This window comes from Urocitellus parryii, chromosome 3 (genome assembly GCF_045843805.1).
Source record: "Urocitellus parryii isolate mUroPar1 chromosome 3, mUroPar1.hap1, whole genome shotgun sequence".
Taxonomy (NCBI): Eukaryota; Metazoa; Chordata; class Mammalia; order Rodentia; family Sciuridae; genus Urocitellus; species Urocitellus parryii.
The window spans coordinates 173780213-173800574 of record NC_135533.1 but is presented as its reverse complement, the minus strand read 5'-3'; the positions used below and the strand labels follow the sequence as shown (position 1 = coordinate 173800574).

General features: G+C 41.2%; 1 protein-coding gene across 4 annotated transcripts in view; it reads left to right on the top strand.

Annotated features, from left to right (window-relative positions):
* Arhgef3 (Rho guanine nucleotide exchange factor 3) overlaps positions 1-20362 on the top strand; it is a 324382-nt gene that overhangs the window by 236456 nt on the left and 67564 nt on the right. For 2 of the 4 annotated variants that reach the window (XM_026388623.2, XM_077795642.1), the window contains exon 1: positions 17709-17893. The exons of the other annotated variants lie outside the window; for them this stretch is intronic. In XM_026388623.2, coding sequence (XP_026244408.1) covers positions 17798-17893 — 96 coding nt within the window. In that variant the 5' untranslated portion in view covers positions 17709-17797. Of the gene's footprint in view, positions 1-17708; positions 17894-20362 lie in introns of those variants that run through there. 4 annotated transcript variants of the gene reach the window in all.

Below are 20362 nucleotides of genomic sequence, written 5' to 3'. Positions count from 1 at the left end.
TGTATATCCACGTTGCTTTTGGGATGTATTGACACTTCTTGATGTCATGGTAGGATTTGTTTTTCTATTTTGTTTTGGTACTAAGGATAGAACCCAGGGGTGCTTAGCCACTGAGCTATATCCCCAACCTTTTTATTTTTTATTTTGAGACAGGGTCTCACTAAATTGCTTAGGGTCTTACTGAGTTACTGAGGTTGGCTTTGAATTTGTGATCCTCCTGCCTCAGCCTCCTGAGCTGCTGGGATTACAGGCATGTGCCACTACACCCTGTTTGTAAGTAGTTTTCACTTTTGACTTTGGGCTGTGTATTAGGTGATGTTAAGGAATTCTTTCTAAATTGGAATTTTGACATGGTTCACCCATTTCTTATGGATTTTATTCTGAAAAACTTTTCTACCCCTTTCTTTATCCCTTCACCATTGATTCATTGGAGAAAATGGGTAATTTATAGAATGTTGTTATTATTTTATTTATTCATTTATTTATTTACTTATATGGGGATTGAACCCAGGAGTGCTCTGTCACTGAATCATATCCCCAACCCTTTTGTTGTTGTTGTTGTTTTAATTTTGAGATGGGGTCTTGCTAAGTCGAGAGGCTAGCCTAAAACTTGCAATCACTAGGATTACAGGAGTGCACCTGATTTATAGAATGTTTTCTATCCTGGATTTGGGAATTGCTTTCTCATGATATGGTTTAGCTTTTTTCTCTATCCCATGTTTTCTGTAAACTGTTGAATAGATCTGGAGGCTTGATAAGTACCTTCCTTAATTTTTTAAATTTTCATTGCTAGGAATTGAACCCAGGGCCTTGTACATGTTTGGCAAGTACTCTACCACTGAGCAACACCCCCTGCCCCTTCCTCAATTTTAACATGAAGTATTTTGAGGGGCAACACATCTGCACAGTCCTTTCCTAAAGGGAGTCTTAAATAGAGTTCCTGATACCAATTATGACTGGCATCCCCAGGTAGCAGGAGAGCAGTTTAAAGATATTCTTGCCTGTTAACTGTTTGAATAACTTGAACATAAGATTAAGTCATAATATTAGTGTAAAATATTCCAGCTGTCATTGGTGATTCCTCTAGAAGTTCCTTTCTTAGTTCTAGTTCCCTAAGAATGCTTACAGAGGTAGGTATGGTTAGATCCAGATCCCACGGTTTCTAGATGGAGAGATAATCTGAAGATTTGCTTGGAAAAGTTACTTAACTGGAACATGGTTTAAAATGGTAGTAATAAATGTTAGTGGAACTCAAAAGAAAGTACTGTATCCTTGGGGCTGAGTTGACCTGCAGACTTTTCTCAGAAGAAAATCTTGGCTTGAGATTTGAATACTGAGTGATATTTTTAAACGTGGAGAAGCATGAGAGAGGGTCTATTCGTATCTGAGTTGAAAGACAAAACTCAAATATCAACAAGTTTATCCACTCATGTTGACAGCCCTTGAAACCTATCTTCTGAGACCTTCTCTTTCTTTTGTTCTTTAATTCATTTGACAAATATTTATTGAGCACCTATTATGTGGCAATCATTTTGTGGCCTGGGGATTTCGGCTTATGAGGCAACCTAATTTGGGGGGAAAACATCATCGAAGAGTCAAAAGACCTTTAAAGTCCAGTTTTCCGAATTGGAAGAACAAAAAGAGTTCCTTAAGGTTCTTTTACTATTGGCATTTCTAGCTGGAAACTTTGGCAGGTCTGGGTGAGGTTGTAGCACACTGTCAGCTGGAGAGAAAAGACTTCTCAATTCAAATGGAAAGAAAAAATTGATATATACGTATGCGCGCGTGCATGTGTGTGTATTCTTCTTCTTGACTCTTTTTTGTGGGAGCACTTTATCCTTTGAGCTCTAAAACAAGCTAGAAACTCATGAAGCAATATTTGTCACCACTCTGGGCAAAGATGTAAATGAAAACAAGAATTCTTTAACTTCTAGACAGTTTGCCTTTGTTCAGATTCAAAGCTCCTCTGACACAGGTGAAGGGGAGATTGACCTGTGGTTATCCCTCTGGAAGAGGTGTGCTCATTTGCAAGAAAGAGACTGAAAATGGCATATAGCAGAGTGGGTGGCTGAGTACAAAAGAAATTGTTAGCATTCTTGACATATTCATCCATCTTCAGCAGCAACTCAGCTCTTGATCATTTGATTCAAGTCTGATCCTTTGAATTCAATTCTATTAGCATCTGTATTAGACTCTTTTGCTCCCTTCCCCATTATTTCCATCAGCTCTCCCCCTGAACATATCCTCGAATAATCATACGAACTAAGTATGTACATTGTAGCTGCTGTGCAAACACCGCTTCAAGATAAGCCTGACTCCTCCCTCAGACTCCCCTAAGTCCTTCTTCTCCCCTTGCTCCTCTTCCTGTCACATAAAATCCAAGATGGGAGGAACTGAGGGTCAACTAGTTCTGACTGTTCACAAATGTATTCCACCTCTTCCCCTAACCAGAATCCTAGGACAGAGGGTCAGCTCATGATGTCTTGGCTTCTCTTTTATCCCCAACCTCCTGGGTATAAAATGTGATTAATGTTCCACAAGACTTGGATTGAAAAAGCCTAATCCAGTACATTCTGTTTGATCAAAACAGAGCTCAGGAAAGTTAAATGACTTTTCCATAGCTGCCAGAGTCTGTGGACGAACAGGGACTAAAACCCAAGGCGACTCTAGACCACAGACATAGCCTTCCTAAAAGCTACCTCCCCATGTTGTGGTTTCAGCTAACCTGTGGATCTGGGGCATGCAGGGGCCACCTATTCTTGGGGCAGGTTGTAGCTGTGTGGTTCAGACCATTGGTATCCAGACTGGCTCAGTTCTCATGGCTGTTTAGCTATGTGATTCTGCACAAGTTACTTATCCTCTTTTGAGGCTCTCTGCTCTCATCTATGAAACAGGGGAATGACCCTCTTCAGCAGGTTGGGAGTATTCCCTAAGTTAATGCATGTCATGTGCTTGTTATTAGGTCTGGCATAGAGCAAGTGACACCAAACATTATTTTCTTCCTTTTCAGCACTCTTGGATGTGAAGTTCCCAACCCATAGTGTTTTTATTGTTGTTGTCCCATATAAAGTTAACTCAAATCTGTATTACTCAGTATTATTTTATACCTTTATTTTATTAATTTATTTTTTTATGTGGTGCTGAGGATTGAACCCAGCGCTGGGGAAGCGCTCTGTCACTGAGCTACAACTCTAGCCCAGTGTTTTTTGTTTTTTGTTTATTTTAAGAATCAGATATGAGGGCTTGGGATATAGCTCAAGTGGTAGCACTCTCGCCTGGCATGCATGGGGGCGCTGAGTTCGATCCTCAACACCACATAAAATAAAAAATAAAGACATTGAATCCACCTAAAACTAAAAAATAAATATTAAAAAAAGAATCTGATATGAAATTTTTGCTTGGAGGATGTGGCACATAGTTCATCTTCTCTTAGAAATTATTTGAACCTCTGAGTTTCAGAGTGTCCATTTGACTGGCTCTTTGGTTCTTGGGCTTTGAAGTGATCCTCTCCTCCTCCAGACTTACCTCTCATCTATGTTTGGGACCATAATAAACCAAGCTACTGTTTATAGAGTTGCTATTACATGTCAGCTCCTTTACCAGCCTTTTCTCTAATCTCCCCCTCTCCACTTTTGAAGTAGGTGTTGTTATATTCTAATTGCAGGTGAGGAAACTGAGTCTCCAAGAGATTAACTTGCTTGATTTTTGAAGAAATTTTGATGGATGATGATGAAAGAACACATTTGTGTATACTACCATTGTCTCCATGTAAGATCACATCCAGGGAGATCCTAGTGCTTTGGGTTGACAACTGACAGGGACTTGAGTAAACATTCAACCTCCTGATTGACAGACTGGGGAAACTAGTGAGCAAAGAAATCCTGGGACTTGACCAAAAATTAGAGTGGGAATGCAGGACCAAGATTTGAACCCATGGGTCCTGATTGTTATTCAATGTTTTTTTTTTTGGGGGGGGGTTCTTTTTTGTTTTTTCATTCATATCATATATGTTTGAATCCTTGACCCTTGGCATCACAGGCTGTAGGGTCAGGTCATCTTGCTTTGTCAGTGACCTGCACATTATTAATGTTCCATTTCAAAATTGGAACTTCAGGTTCTGGAAGCAAAATACTAGCATTTGAACCCCAGATTTGCTACTTACAGCTTTGTGACTTTGGGTAAGTTGTTTAACTTCCAGTGCCTCAGTTTCTCCCACTATGAAAATTCTCATCTCGCAGGATTATCTTCGGGATTGCATGAAAAGGGTTGCATGAGATACTTCATGTAAAGTCAGAGAACAGTGCCCAGCCAAGATCAGCATCATTTATTGTGCTTTTATCACTTGCCAGGCATATTTTTACACATATTTTGGACACAGCCCTGAAGAAGAGAGTTGTGATTCTTACCCTTGCAGAGCTTATAGTTTAGTGGGAGAAACAAATATCAAACAAGAAGGCAGCTAATGACTTAATGAGCCATTCTAGTTTCCTTTGTTATTTACAGGGCACTACTTAGAAGTTGCTACATTGTATCTTTTCCTCAGTTCTGACTTTTATAACAGGCAACATCAATGTCAATATTTTATGTCAGAAGTTTAACCAGGGGATTGCACAGAGCCCTCAGCCTTGAGAAGCCTGTGCTACAGCTCAGTATCTCATACCAGCAGCCAGCTCTGTGTTACTTCTAGAATACAACTAACCATGGTCTTGCCCCTTGCCTTCTTCAGGCATCGCGCCCCTGCAAGGCAGGAAGTTATGACTGGATAGAATTCACAGGGCAGCGAGTAGGTCCACAGAAGGAACATAGTCATAACAGGCCTGTGGGAAGAAGACAGAAGGAACCAAATGTTATTGGACAGATAACACAGACACTGCATAACCAAGTACCTATTTTTAAGTGACCGTGGTGTATTTTCAGTCAGCTCCCTCTCATTTGTAGTCTATCTACAAATTTTCTCTTATTGTCTTTTCCCATTGTAGATCTTCCCTCTGTTAAACCCTCTTATTTGCTTTTGCATTTGATATTAAAGGAATCTGTATGTATATGCATTCTCTGACAAATGAAGTCATTAAGCTTAATTTTCTGATGACCCATATGAAATATTACTGTACTGAGCTAACCCATACTCCATGCTGCCTAGACCAAACATTGCTGATTTTTAACAAGGGTACTTTCATCAATATGGGATATTATAATTTTTCTATGAAGACTTTTCCTGGAATAAAATAGAATTAAATCAGGACAATACTTCTTACATACTTTTTGGTCTTTGCTATTTTATAGAATCAGAAACATAATTCAAACATAATTAAAATCATGGTATTTTACAGTTCAAGAAACTACGCCTTAGAGGTCTCTTGACTTGCTTTGGGCAGCTTTAATGGTAGAGCCATGATTGAAACCCATGTTTTCCAATTCTGGTCAGTTTGCCTTCACTGTGCCTCCTTCTTTGATATTCGCAACAGTCAAGTCAGTATTTGAAATCATGGAGTTAAATTTAAAAATTATCCCCTTTGAGGAAAAAGCTATACTCATACATTGCTGGTGGGACTGCAAATTTGTGCAACCACTTTGGAAAGCAGTATGGAGATTCCTCAGAAAACTTGGAAACCACCATTTGACCCAGATATCCCACTCCTCAGTCTATACCCAAAGGACTTAAAATCAATATACCATAGTGACTCAGCCACATCAATGTTTATAGCAGTTCAATGCACAATAGTTAAACTGTGGAAACAACCTAAATGTCCATCAATAGATGAATGGATAAATAAACTGTGGTATATATACACAATGGAATATTACTCAGCATTCAAAGAGAACAAAATTATGGTATTTGCAAGTAAATGGATGGAGTTGGAGAATATCATGCTAAGCAAAGTAAGCCAATCCCCAAAAACCAAAGGCCAAATGGTTTATCTGATCAGTGGATGCTGATCCATAATGGGGGGGGGTGGGCATGCAAAGAATGAAGGAACTTTGGATTGGGCAAAGGGAAGGGTTGGGAGAGAAGGGGGCATAGCGCAGGATAGATGGTGGAGTGAGACAGACATCATTACCCTATGTACATATGTGATTGCATGAATGGCTCGACTCTGTATCATGTACAACCAGAGAATTGAAATGTTGTGCTCTATTTGGGTTCAATAAATTTAAATGCATTCTACTATCATGTATAACTAAGTAGAATAAATAAAATAACAATAATAATAATAATGAAAATTATCCCCTTTGAAAGCAAAGATAGTGGACAAGGTCCCCCAATCCCATCTTTTCTCCTCTAATTCATTGATGAAAGGGGAGTAGGATGATTCATTTATCAGAAAGGTTAATAACAATATGGGTTATATGTCAACTGTATGCCTAGGATGCTGAAATGTATATTATCTCATTAAATTATCCACGTTTTTATCTTATCAAAGCCTTTAAAACTCACATATCCCCATTTTGCAGATGATTAAACTAAGGTTTAATATCACTAAGTAAATTGTTCAAAGTCATATGATTAGCAAGTGAAAACTTGATATTTGAATTCACCTTTTTTTGTTCAAGAGCTTTATTCTACTTTATTCTCTCAGAAAATGAAGCACAGTCTGTTGGATATTCCACAAAGAAAGTTTTGAGATAGGGCCAGGATAGGAAGAAAATATCCTATTCTTCAAAAATTAAGGTTATTTTTCAGTTTACTGGAGCAGTCTGCATTTTTTCCTTAACTTTGTGACTTCTTAACTTAAGCTTCCCCATTACAAATTCCTCTAGGAAGTGAGAATTAATTTGGGGAAACAGAACCTCAATTATTCCTGCTTCCAGCTGGAACAAGTACTTGGCTTCCCCAGGACAGGTTGGGGAGGAAATTGGCATCCCTCTGCTTGAGCTCGTAATCTGGAGAAGTGACTGAATCTAGGAATGATGCCAGGTGGGGTGAGGGCAAGGGAAGGAGGAAAGGGATGTGGTATATGCAGGAAACGTGATGGCACCTCATTTCACACAGGCATGAGGCAAGTGTTAAGCAAAGAATATGAGCTATTGTTGTGGCATTTTTTTTAAGTGGGTGGGTTGTTTTTATAAAGTTTTATGAACAGGAAACTGAAGCAAAATGCTGATCCTTTTGGTTTTGCCTGCATCGTTTCTGGATTTGCTTTTGAATTTTGATGACAGGCACTTCCTTTAACACTTCTGGGGGTAGAGTGTAACAAGACACCCCAACTGCATTTCATAACAGCAGAATCCAAATGAAGACTTGTAGTTTCATATCTTTTTGATAACACCACTATGAGACAGAATTAGATCCCTCTCCAACTAGGGGACAATGATAGTTCTTTGAGTAACTGAAGCAATCTGCTCACTGTCTTCTCTTTTAAAGCATTCTTTAAAAAAAAAATGTGCCTAACATACCAAAAACATGCATTAAAGTGTGTCATGCTGTGGCAAAGAAAATACAGATCCTCCCCTCTTCCTCCTTATAAAACCCAGCCTCCCCAGAGATTGTTTCCCCTGGAAAATGATTTCATCTTCAAGTACGTGGTCCTATCTGTTGTGTGTGTGAATGCACTAAGCTAACATTTGAGGCATCTGGCTGCCAACTTTGGAGATGAAAAAGCCTGTTTTGTTCCTGCAGGGCATTTATTCATTGCCTACCTTGTAAAAGTTGTGTCTTACTGCATTTTCCTGGCACCAGAGCAATCCTTGTACCTACTATTGCATTTGGTGTTTCTGAGCCTGTAGGCAACACAGAGTTATTAAAGTTCAAGGAAGAAGCCACGTGATATGGGGTTTACAATTTTAATTCTCTCTTCTCTCCTTGCCTCCCTTCCTCCTACTCACTGACAGATGAGTTTGGTTCACCATGTACTGTCTCTAAGCCAGAATGAGCTCTTCAGGCACTCTTATAAGCCTCAGAGGCAGAGCATGGTCCTCCCTGGTGTAGCAGTTCCCAGAGAAATTTTCTTCTTCCTCTGACTTCCTTGGATAAAAATGTCAAGTCCTGGGGCAAATGAGGTGGCCCAATACTGGAGGCCCAGCCACTCTGGAGGCTAAGGCAGAAAGATCACTTGAGCCCAGCCTCAGCAACATAACTCCTAAAAAAAAAAAAAAAAAAGATAGAAATTTGAACCAGAACTTCAGATTAATGTCATGTGTAATCTTGCACAAACACTAGGTGAAATTCCCCCTACAAGGTCTGTCTCTCAGGGTCCAACTCAAGAGAACAAAGTTTCAATATGAATAGTACTAGGTATGAGCATGAGAAATTGAAAAGGGGAAAAAATAATGTGTATGTATGTAAAGTTGAACCTGAAATCAAAAACCTTGAGAAGAAAGGGGAAGAAAGCACCTGATGGAGTTGGAGGGAAGAGGGAGATGAGCATGTTGCAGGACATCTTTGAAAATAAATGATTTGTTGTCCCTTGGCCTTAGTCTTCCTAGCAAGTCCCCCTTGTTCAGGAATGAGCATCAATTGCTGGGTTTGTGTAGAAGGCTGGGGGACTGAAAGCTCTCATGATATCAGAGAGGGCCCTCACAGCCTTATACTGCAGGATTTCTCTCAAAGTGTTTTTTGTGAGTTTTGGATCCTTCTAGATGCTAACAGTTAAGGATACCTGTCTACCTTTCAAAATTTATGACAGCTCACTTATGACTTCTTGATCCCATCTTGGAAACTTCAAGTATGCTATGTTCCTTCTTATAAAAAAGTCTTCTGCAGATGTGTGTCCTCTATAACATATTCTCTGATTTACTCCATTTCAATTTTTTAAATATTTTTTTTAGTTGTAGATGGATGCAGTACCTTTATTTTATTTATTTACTTTTATGTGGTGCTGAGGGTCGAACCCAGTGCCTTACACATGCTAGTCAAGCACTGTACCAGTGAGCTACAACCCCAGTCTCTCCATTTCAATTTAATATTTGTTTCAACAAATAACTATGTGATAAGCAAGTTAGATAAGGTAAGGTCCATTTCCCCTGGTAGCTTGCAGTCAGGCTATGAGTGGAAACAGACAAATCAACTGATAAGGATGGGGTGAGATTGGTGAAAGAGAAGTACTTGGCACAGTGGAGATTCAAAGCAAGGGTTGCCCTTGCCTGGGGGTCACCAGCAACCTTGGCTGAAAGGAATTAGCAGACAAAGCCTTTGGGTGGTTGTGCTTGTTGCACCAGAATTGAAGAACCAATGATAGTGTAGTCTTCAGAGTTGGGAAGCCAGCCAGCCACTGGTTTAGCCTTCTCTTGCCAATTCTTTTGATTCAGAGGGAATTGTGGACCCCTGAGAGAACCCTGTATGCTGGGCTTGGTTTTAGATGGGAGATGGGGGAAAACATCAAACAAAGAAAAGCTCTTTTAACTCAACTCCCACTAAACCAAAGCTCTCGATTAGCTCACCTGCTCTAGCCCCTCTGTAAAACACACCTGAGTCTCCCAGAGTCAGAGCACTTTAGCTGATGGGCTGCTGCTCAGAAGCACACAGCAGCCGACTTCTGCTCCCACCAGCTAAGACACACACTTGCCAGGAGTCCCCAGGCCTGTTTCTGCTGGTTTGACTGTTCTGTAATTAAGGTCCTCTACACCAACACCCTCCACATTACCCTAGGCCCTAGGGCTTTTTTTTTCAGGTAAATATCTCAAGCCAACTGCCCTCCTTTCATTCTCTACTGCTAATTTTTTAAAGACTTAAATGCAGCTATGCCCCCTGGTTATGAAGATAAGCATGTTTTTAATTGGAGCTGTGGACTCCAGATTGTAAATCTAGGCCCAAATGCCAGGACACATATCCAGGTATATGGCTTAGTTGGCAGTTTACTCAGAGTATGGACTTGGTTATTTATTTTTCATGTACCCATGTTTACAGCATGTGGCCTGGCACACCATGGTTCCTCAGCACATACTGGTTTGGAGGAACAAATAAGATAAAGAGCTCCCTATGCACATTCTAGATTTTGATGCTACAACCACTAGACTTAATTTCCCCTGGGCACCTCTGGCCTGAAGATCCATGGTGACAGCATTTATGAGAAGGAACATTTTAGGTTCTAATTTTTCCATGTAATGCCTAGTACATAAAAAGCCCACATAAATGCATGAATTAGCTATAGTCTGAGAAGAATTTTTTTTAAATCCTGGAAAATAGCAAAGTTGTTGAATTCTTAGCCCAAAGTAGGAAACACTTGCAAACAAATGGAGACTCTCCATAAGGTTAAAGCCTCACTAGTGCTATACAGAAACTGTTCTAAGGGCTAGCTTATTTCTTTTTTCTTTTTTCTCTTTCCACATTTTTTATTGGTGCATTTTAGTTGTACATAATGATGCAATTTGTCGTTATATATTCGTATGTGTGTACAATATAGCAATATAATTTGGCCAATATCACACCCCAGCACTTACCCCTCCCTCCCCAGATCCTACCCCATGGTCCCTTTCCCCTAGTGATCTCCCTTTGATTTTCATGAGATCCCATCCCCCAACCTTTCTTTTCCTTTTTCCTCTCTAGTTTCCACATATGAGAGAAAACATTTGAACCTTGATCTTCTGATTTTGGCTTATTTCAGTTAAGGTGATGGTCTCTAGTTTCATCCATTTTCCTGCAAATGACATAATTTCATTTTTCTTTATAGCTGAATAAAATTCCATCATGTGTATATACCACATTTTCTTTATCCATTCACCCATTGATGGACATCAAGGCTGGTTCTACAGTCTGGTTATTATGAGTTGTGCTACTATAAACATGGGTATGCATGTATCATTGTACTATGGCTTTAATTCTTTAGGATAAATACTGAGGAGTGGTATAGCTTCCTCTTTTGAGGAAGCTCCATATTTATTTCCATAGTGATTGTACTAATTTAAAATCCTACCAACAGTGGAAAAGTGTTCCTTTCTCTCTACATACTTTCAGTATTTATTGTTATTTTTTTAAAGCCTGCTTTTTCTTTCCTTTTTTTTAATTGTAGATAGACACAAATATCTATATTTATTTTTGTGTGGTACTGAGGCTCAAACCCAATGCCTCACACACGCTAGGCAAATGCTGTACCACTGAGCCCAGACCTATTATTTGTATTCTTGATGACTGCCATTCTGACTGGTGTGAGATGAAATCTCAGTGTAGTTTTGATTGGCATTTCCCTAATTGCTATTGATATTGGACACTTTTTCATGTTTGTTGGCCCTTTGTATTTCTTATTTTGAGAAGTGACTGTTTACTTCATTTTCCCATTTATTAATTGGATTATTTGATTTTTTTGATGTTAAGTTTTGTGAATTCTTTGTATATTCTATATATTAATCCTCTGTCAGAAGAGTAGCTAACAAATATTTTTCTCCCATTCTATTGGTTCTCTCTTCACATTCCTAATTGTTCTCTTTGCTGTGCAATAGCTTTTTAAATTTGATACCATCCCATTTATTAACTCTTGGTGTTATTTCCTGAGCTTTAGGGGTCCTGACTGGCTTTTTTCTATGAGTAAATTAAGCCTACTTGGTAGTCATCCATTCAAATTGGAAAAGTTCAAAATTCTTATTGTAAAACTGGTTTTTGATCACACCTGTTATGAAGACAGAAATACTTTTAAGAAGACAATTAAACTCTTTGGGGTTCTTATTTAATTACTGGGTTTGCATTTCTGCCCCCCAAACAGTAAAATATGATAGCAGAAAAACAGTAGAATATGGGTATCATGGGAAAGAACAAAATTAGAAAATTTTCTTTGCCCTCCTCTGGTTACCCTTAATTATATCTCATTGAAACTAAGTCTCACTGGTCTTTTGAAGTGGTGTTTTTGTATTTGAAGCAGTTTAAGAAAAATTTCTGTTTCCTCACCCTCTTGTTCCTACTTTCCTTTTTGTTTTCTTGTCCTGTTTGTGTTTTATGTGTTTGTCCTGTTATTTGGTTAAGGGTCAGGCTTGGGCATCAGGGAAGATTTTGAGGTATGACTGTGGTCTGGGGCTTCTTAGCACTCCAGCATTTCTTTGCTCTATTTAGCCTAAACTATCATATGACACTAATAAATGATCAAGGTCTGAAATAAAAAAGATTCTTTAAGTAAAAAACCAACAGATTCTCTTGGCTCCAATGCCATTTTTCAGTTCTACTCTCTCTAACGAAGTTTCTCAAGTGGCATTGTTGGAATTTTGGACCTATTCATTTTCTGGGTGTGTGGTGGGAGACTGTCCTGTGTGTTAAGTCTACTTGCATCCCTGGCCTGTACCCAGTAGATGCAGTGGTCCCCTGGTGCCTGCCAGTGACAATAAAAAATGTATCCAGATATTAATAGGAGCTAAAGATATAGCTCAGTGGTATAAAGATATAGCTCAGAGTGCCTGCCTAGCATGCATGAGGCCCTGGATTTAATCCCTGGTACTACCCCAAAAAAAATAAAACAAAAAATTATATACACATACATACACACACATATCCAGATATTGCCAAATGTACTCTGAAGAACAAAGTCACCCTGGTTGAGAATCCATGCTGTAATGAACAAGAGGGTAGGAAATGTACCTGATCACCGACAATATAATTTTTATATCTAATTTTTTTATAACTTTTTATTTTGGCATTGTAACTAATAATCCAAAGAATTAGGTTGGAAGAGAAAGATTTTATCCCATAACTGTTTTTTTAAGACTTGTTCCAGAAAATGAACTTTTAAAAAAAATGCAAGAATTAAATCTTATAGTTGTAGAGTATCCAATAAAATATTTTCATAACTCTAACCCGAAGCCAGTGGTCACATCCTCAGGCAGGGAAAGTGTTATAATAGTATGTGATTTGGATATTATCAGTACACCATTTGTGCCACATTTACCTAACAGTAAGTCATAGTCCTGATCTCTCCAAATTCCTGCCAAAACAACTTCAGGTTTTTTGACCCCTCCTCATCAAGACTGAAGTTGCAGAGGGAAGAGGGAGCTTGATCATTAACTAGGAATGTTACCCAAATGGAAGTGAAGGGGAGAGGGGTTGAAACACATATGTGCCCAACATGTACCTACATGCCTACGCCAAATTAACAGGAAGAAGAGATGACTTCAGATGCCAAGGAAGCAAATGGAGGTATACATGTTTGAAAGCTGGGCCTTGGGGATCTGCTAATGTCACTTGAACTTCTGCAAACACAAACCTCATTGCAGAGGTTACAGCTGAAAGACCATGTTTTAAAATGGACAATATTCCTTGAGCAGGTATGTATTAAGCATCTGTCTGCCAGGCACAGTGGTGCACACTTGTAATCCCAGTGGCTCAGGACTCTGAGGAGAATCACAAGTTCAAAGCCAGCCTCCGCAATGGTGAGGCACTAAGCAACTCAGTGAGACCCTATCTCTAAACAAAATACAAAATAGGGCTGGGGATGTGGCTCATTGGTTAAGTACCCCTGAGTTCAATCCCCAGTACCAAATAACAAAAACAAAAAGCATCAACCACAACACCTGCCTGGCATGGAGGTTCAGGAATGGTGAGAAGAGGATGGGAGAAAGATATCGAACTAAACATCTGACTGGTAGTAAGTACTTGGTATATATTTGGTGAATGAATGAGAAAACAGACTTTAAGAAAAAAAAGGAGCCCCCCCCCTGCCCTGATATTAATTAAAAATAACACTATAGGGCAGAGCACCGTTCTGCTGGCTGAGATTATCACGGCCACTTTAGCTTCTGAAGTTTTAGCCTCATACTGGGCCTGTTCTACTCACGGTCACAGTGCTTGGCTTTGAGGAATCAGTAGATGGTCTCCTTGCCATGCCTGCTCATCTGCTAATCAAAAAGAAGCTAATCCCAAGCAGTGGGCTTGTGTGAGGCGGCCTACCACTCCACTAGCAGCACAAATGACCCCCACCTGGAACTGGCAAGCCCATGGCTCTGTGCTTGGCACCACTCCTGCAAATGCAGAACAACCTTCTTTATTCCAGTCTCCAGGCTTCTGGCTCCTAAGGAACACTGCCTGGCTGTGAAGCATCTTATAAGATTATAACTGGTTGCGCCAAAGGCGAGTTCTGAAAAGCACTTTGTGCTGTTGCTTTCAGTGAAGCTGCCTGTTAGGGCAGTGTTCTTCCTAGGCCTGTAAACACATACAGACACAAGCAGGATAGGGAACCCTGAGCTGCTGGGGCTGCTTGGCTGGGTGGCACGATAGGCTGGACCAGCTTCTTTCAACTATGACACTAACCTTGGGCATGTGCCTGGGATTCCTTCTATAGGACAGCCTGTTTTCTGACAGTCTTTGGTTATGCACATCCCTGGTTAGAGTCCAAGGCACATTGCCCAAACCCCAAATCAGCTAATAGTGGAGCAGCACATCCCACAGGGTAGAGGTCTGGGCACAAGGTAAAAATCGCATAGGGTCAAAAGTACCCTTAAAATTCTTTAAATGTCTCAAGGATCACATACAAGGCTTGTGTGGATCCAAATTGCCTGTTTGGGTTTATAGGCTCTATTGTACCAAAAATGTATGTCCTTAAACACCAGAATCCTATATAGGGATGAGGTATTCAGGTTTTAAGAAGCTGGGAAGAATCAGACCACCCAAGGGTCCCCTTCTTTCCTTTCATATTCATTTTGAAACTTATGCCTTTTTGTAGCACTATTTAAATTATTATGGGCCATTAGCAATCTCCCTGCCTAGATGCACATGGGAAAAGACATAAGTTTGGTGTACATATATTGAGTCACTGTATATATTCACTGGTTTTCATGGTTCCATTTTTTTGTGGGGAGATGTCTTTTTTTATGGAACTAGGGATGGAGTCCAGAGCTTAGTGTGTACAAGGCAAGTGCTTTGCCACTGAGCTATATCCCAGTCCTACAATATCTTGTTTTGTTTTGTTTTGTGCTGCTGAGATCAATTCCATTATCTCTGGAGGAGCCCCAACACCACCCCAAAAATGTGTTTGGCAGCTTTCTTGCAATCAGTATGAAAATTCTTTTTGTGGCAATAATTGTTTTAAACTTGATGTTAAAGCCCCTCTCTCCACCATTTCTTGGGTCAATCTATGATTATTCTGGACTAATGGCTTGTCACATTCTCTGCTCAGTCCTGAGGATCACCACAGTGAGTAGCCCAGTTTCAGGGTTATGAGAATTTACCAGGATGATTCTTTTCTTCACTAAGTGCTTTAAGTACATTTGCTAGCTGGAGAACAAGGCCCAGCAAGCTCTACCGGGAATCAGTTGTTAAAGGCCAGAGTCTTCTAGTTGAGATAGTAGGTCTGTGAGGCCAAGAGCAGGAAAAAGGAGGAGAATAAGGAGTGGCTCTGGGTATTTTTGCTCAGATCCTGAGTGACCAGGCAAGCCTCCCAGCCTGGCTTTGGCTGCACAGTTAATCAGAGGGTGCTTTGGTTGGGTGTCCTTGGAGATGGTCTTCCTGTTCTGTTCCCCATCTCCTGCATGATGCTCAATTCTTGGTAAAGTGTGTGGGATGGGATGGAGGTGCACTTGTGTGAGCTTACCCTCAGCACAGCTCAGGCTAAAAGGATTAGGCTATGTTCTGGAGTATCAATAGGAATTCCCATTGGTTCTGAGGTGTTCATTCTCACTGCACATCTTCTTTAGCCACTTTCCTCCCTTTATCTTGTGCATTCAAGGGGGGAAAAAACCTCAGGCTCTCTCTTCAGTCTCAGTTGACACCCATTCATTCAGGAGCCCCCTTTACATGTGTGGCAATAGCAGACTGCTAATTGGTTCAGATTCGTCTTGCTTCCAAAGGCAGTTTGTGGGAAGCAGGGCAAGGCAGTGGGTGGATTTAGTGCCTGGGCATGGATTTGATACTTGGAATCAAAGAGCTATGTACTGTGAGGTTTCCTGCCTGGAAAGTAGAAAGTGCTGAGCTCCATCTTCCGTTGGACTCAGAAAACATGAAATAGGGATGTATGTCTCCATTCCCAGTACCTATCCCACACCCAAGAAGTAAAAACAAGAGTCACTGTCTCCCCAAACCAACACCTGATGTAGCCACGACTTTCATATGAAGGAAGAAAAGAGTCAACAGTACAGCCTATAAAATAACTTTGGCGATAATAATTTTAATATTTTTAAATTAATTTTTAATTTGCTAAGTGATACATGAGTACATTTTTCTTGTAAAACTTTTTTTTTTTTTTTTTTTTTTTTGGTACTGGGGATTGAATCCAGGGGTGCTTAACCATTGAGCTACATGTTACGTCCCCAGCCCTTTTTAGTTTTTATTTGAGACTGGGTCTTGCTAAACTGCTTAGGGCCTCACTAAATTGCTGAGGCTGGCTTTGAACTCATGATTCTCCTGCCTCCTGAGCCACCATGAGATTACAGGTGTGAACCACCAAACCCAGCCCTGTAAACATTTTTTTTTTAATGTAGCCATAAATCCCCTATGTCCACTAGCTTTAATCTCTTTATTCCAGGTCCCTCCCTCCATCCACAGGGAATAGAAAAAGATTTGCTGTGGATTCTTCCAGACAGTATTCAATACTATTTACCTACAAATATATCTCTGTGAAAAATATATGGTATTCTTTTGTAGATGTGTTTTTAACACAGATGGTATTATACTGTGCTGTAATCTTGATTGTCTTTCAACTGAGCCCAATATTTGGAGATCTTACCATGCCATACCCATAGTTCCATCTCCTTTTTTGACTGCTGCTATGAGAGGTATTCCATAATAAAGAAAGTTTATTTAAGCTCTCCATATTTATATATTACCATTGTTGCCAGTTTATTTCTTACTGCTCCAGACAGGGCTGCAGTAAAGGACTTCATAATTGCTCCTTGGGCATTTACAATGTTATGATTTCTCAAAAAAAGGGTCCAAAAAAGGCATGGTAGGGCAAGGTCACTGCTGCACAGCTTTGGACTGGAAACAGACTTTTGTCAGATTGCTCTTCTGAATGGCAGGCAGCCTCTTTACCCTTCTGGTCATATTTTAGAGTGGATGGGGGAAAGGGCTCCAAGAGACTCTCCAAGGGTGGTGAAATGTTTTGTATCTTGATTGTGGAGGTGGTTACAAGGGTATTTACATATGTCAGAACTCAGCAAATTGCACACTTAAAACAGGTGCATTTTACAGTTTGCACTGTTTTTATTCCAGTGATGTTTAAGGGGGTGGGTGCAGGGGCGGTGGCACACACCTCTAACACCAAGCTAGTCAGGAGGCTGAGGCAGGAAGATAGCAAGTTCAAGGTCATCCTGGGCAATTTAGACCCTGTCTTAAAAGAAAAACCTAGGGATGTAGCTTAATGGTGCGGCGCCCCTGGGTTCAATTCCCAATACTGTGGAGGGAGGGAGGGTGCTGGGAGACCGGCCTGGAAAAAAGGCAAGACAGAAAACCACCTTTTTTAAAATGTGGGCTTTTAAAACGGTGGCTCCCCACCCCTAAAGGCCTCTTCCTACTACCCTGCCTCCTTTCTACCCGCCCCCTCCTCCTCGCCGAGAGTGCCAGGGAGCACAAGTGGAGCTGTCACTGGGTCCAGCGACCCTGCTGTTGCGTCGTCTTACCGGGCCGGAGAGAGAGATCCCTTCCCGCCCCGGACGGCCCCTAGGGTCTCACCTGCTTAGTGTGTGGGCAGAGCAGCACCCGGGCTCCAGGAAGCGTGGGGCGGGCGGAGCCGGCATTGCCCCGCCCGCGCTGGGCGTGTCGGCTGTCGGCTGCGGCTCCGCCCCGCTTTCAGCAGGAGAGCCGGATCAGTCCCGCCAGGCTAGCAGCCGGCTGTTGGTCTCCGCGTAGACGCTCCCACCCGGCACCGTGGAGCTGGGGCCCCCTTTCGCCTGGGAGTTTTATGGTCGCCTCGGGTCAGCAGTGACATCCCAAAGGGCAGGCCCGGCAGCCGCCATGGTGGCCAAGGATTACCCCTTCTACCTCACTGTCAAGAGAGCAAACTGCAGCCTGGAGGTGCCCCTGGCCAGCGGTCTAGCCAAGGACGCCGAGGTAGGGCGCGCTCCACCTGGACCTCTTGGACTCCATCTGCCTGCCTTTCTCCCTCCTCCTCTCTCACTGTCTTGGCACCCTCCCTCTGCCCGTCTTTCTTCCCATCTCACACTGTCGCTCGCTTTCTCTCTCACACACTCTGTCCAAGTCTCTCTATGGCCATCTCTTACACTGTTTCCTTTCTCACCCCTTCTCTGTGAGTAAAGCATGAGCTGCCTCCTCTGCCCCAGTCCCTCTCCCTGCCTTTTGCTCTGGCCTCTCTTGCTGGAGCATTAACTGCAGGGCTCTGGGGATTATGATCTTCTTTGTAGACCTGGCCAACGGACTTTTCTCCAACTGCATCAGAAGACAGATGTCAGGGAAGAGCTATCCATTAACCGGGTGTTTCCTTTTGACAGGGTTGGGAGAGCAGAAGAAGGTTCTTAGGGTCTCCCCTACATCTCACCTGTCAGACTTGGCCTTGCAGCTTTTGGCAGCAAAGATAGGACACAGTGCTTCTATTTGTCACCTTTGGCCAGAAGGGGGTCATTTATCTAAGGGTCTGGAGCTAAAAGAGTACTTTGTCTCCTCACATGGATCTTGAAAATGAATTAAACTCCTTCTGTTGATAAAAAGCTGCCTTGGAGGACTGAAAACATTTCCCTTTCTGGAATTTTCCTGTGCCTTGGGGGTAATGAGTGGGAGTCCTAGGGCTTGTATTTAGTGGTCTTCTTCCTCCCATGTGCTATTTCTCTGGCAAATGGCTTACTGGCCTTAAAAGTTGGGCTCAGCTGGAGGACAAAACAGTCCTAACTTTTGAAAGGGCCTTAAGGAAAACAGTTGCTTTCATTAGACCACAGCTTTGCTGTGGCCCAAGCTATGCTGGAGCCATAGGACCCAACACACACTCTGTGGTTTCTATTTCCACTCTCCCCCGACCTCACTCTGAGAATACAACCATTGCAAAGGTCAGGTGGGGGAGACTGAAGGCAGGTGTGCCGTGGCTCCATCACAGCCTTCTTGGAGTTCCACATCACCCACTACTGCTCAGTGTGTGCACTTTTCTTGCTGAATTATGTGTATTTGGAAGAGTGGCATCAAAGATTCATTGACTTTATCAGGATCTGCTCCAGGCTGGCAAGGCTCCCAATAGTCTCTGGTTGCATTCAGCTTTCAGTAGACTGAGAGCAAAATTAACTTCTCTTTTTTGCCCCCACTCCACACTCCGTACTCCAGCTCAGTTGAATATTTTCAGAGTTTTTGTTCCCAACAGCTGTGAAAATGTGGTGGCCCTAGTGGCATTTGGATTCTTTTTTAAGTTTTGTCAAGATGGCACCTACATAGAATTCAGGTTGTTCAGGCTTGGAATGGATACAGTATACTTTTCAATGGGAACTTTATAATTTAATGAATGGAGGAACACTGCAATTTATCTCTTTAATCTTATTCCTATGCATAGAATATAGATATGTCTGTAGTTCACAAATATGCTGAAATAAATGTATCGTCAGATGTCAAATATTAATTTTCTTCTCTGGTAACTGGATCCAAATGTTAAAATATGACTTATTTTCCTTTTCTGAAGATGTCAGGTATGAGAGTATGGATGGGTAAATTAATGATTTTTTGGAAATAGTTGGTAGATATTCTTCAGGTATCACCCCCATTGAGTTTTCTTGTTGTTGTTGTTTTAAACCAGAGTAAAAGTATATTTAATGCAACTTGAGGGCAGAGATGCCTTTTAGCTTCATTAATCTGACACATCAATGACTAATAATGGCGATAAGCAAAATTGGAGAAAGAAACCCAAGTCAGTTTAAGGGAAAGTTTTCTGGTTTCATTGTTAGCACAAAAGACAACCAATCTTGGTAGGGATAGCCTCTCCATAAGCAGTTAACTAGATCTATTTTCTACCAGTAGGTGTCGTCAGTATTTGTAGATGTTTAAAAAAACAGTATTCACTTATCTGCCTTTTAAAAAACATAGTTATATAATTATTCATAAAGTAGACATTGGCTCTTAATGCCTCTAAAAGGCTTATTTGTTTGTTTTGTTTTTAATATTGATCATTTTCTTTGTAGAAAGAATATGGCTGTCATAAAAAGAAAAAAGGGGTCTTTCCAAAGGTCTTTTCCAGAATATTAGGACTCATTGACCTTCAAAGGCACTTACAGCAGAGCACCTGTGCCCTGTAGATTCACAGTGGTGTTCTGAGTTTGCCACAGGGAGGACAGTGTGTGGCCTTCTCAGTGCTTTCCAGCACTGGATCCTCTTTGCAGCAAGTGTGTTAGGGAAGGTCACTCATGAAAAACCTTGTGGGGAGCAAGCCTTTATGTGCATTTGACACCGTACACTTGAGTAAAAAATGGTGCAAAATAAAGTTCTCTTGAACGCAAATAATAAAAATTCTGTTGAGATTTAATTAAAATGCTTTGTAATTTTTTTGAATACCAGTGGTAGTTTCTAGTGAGAACAAAATGTGATAACGTT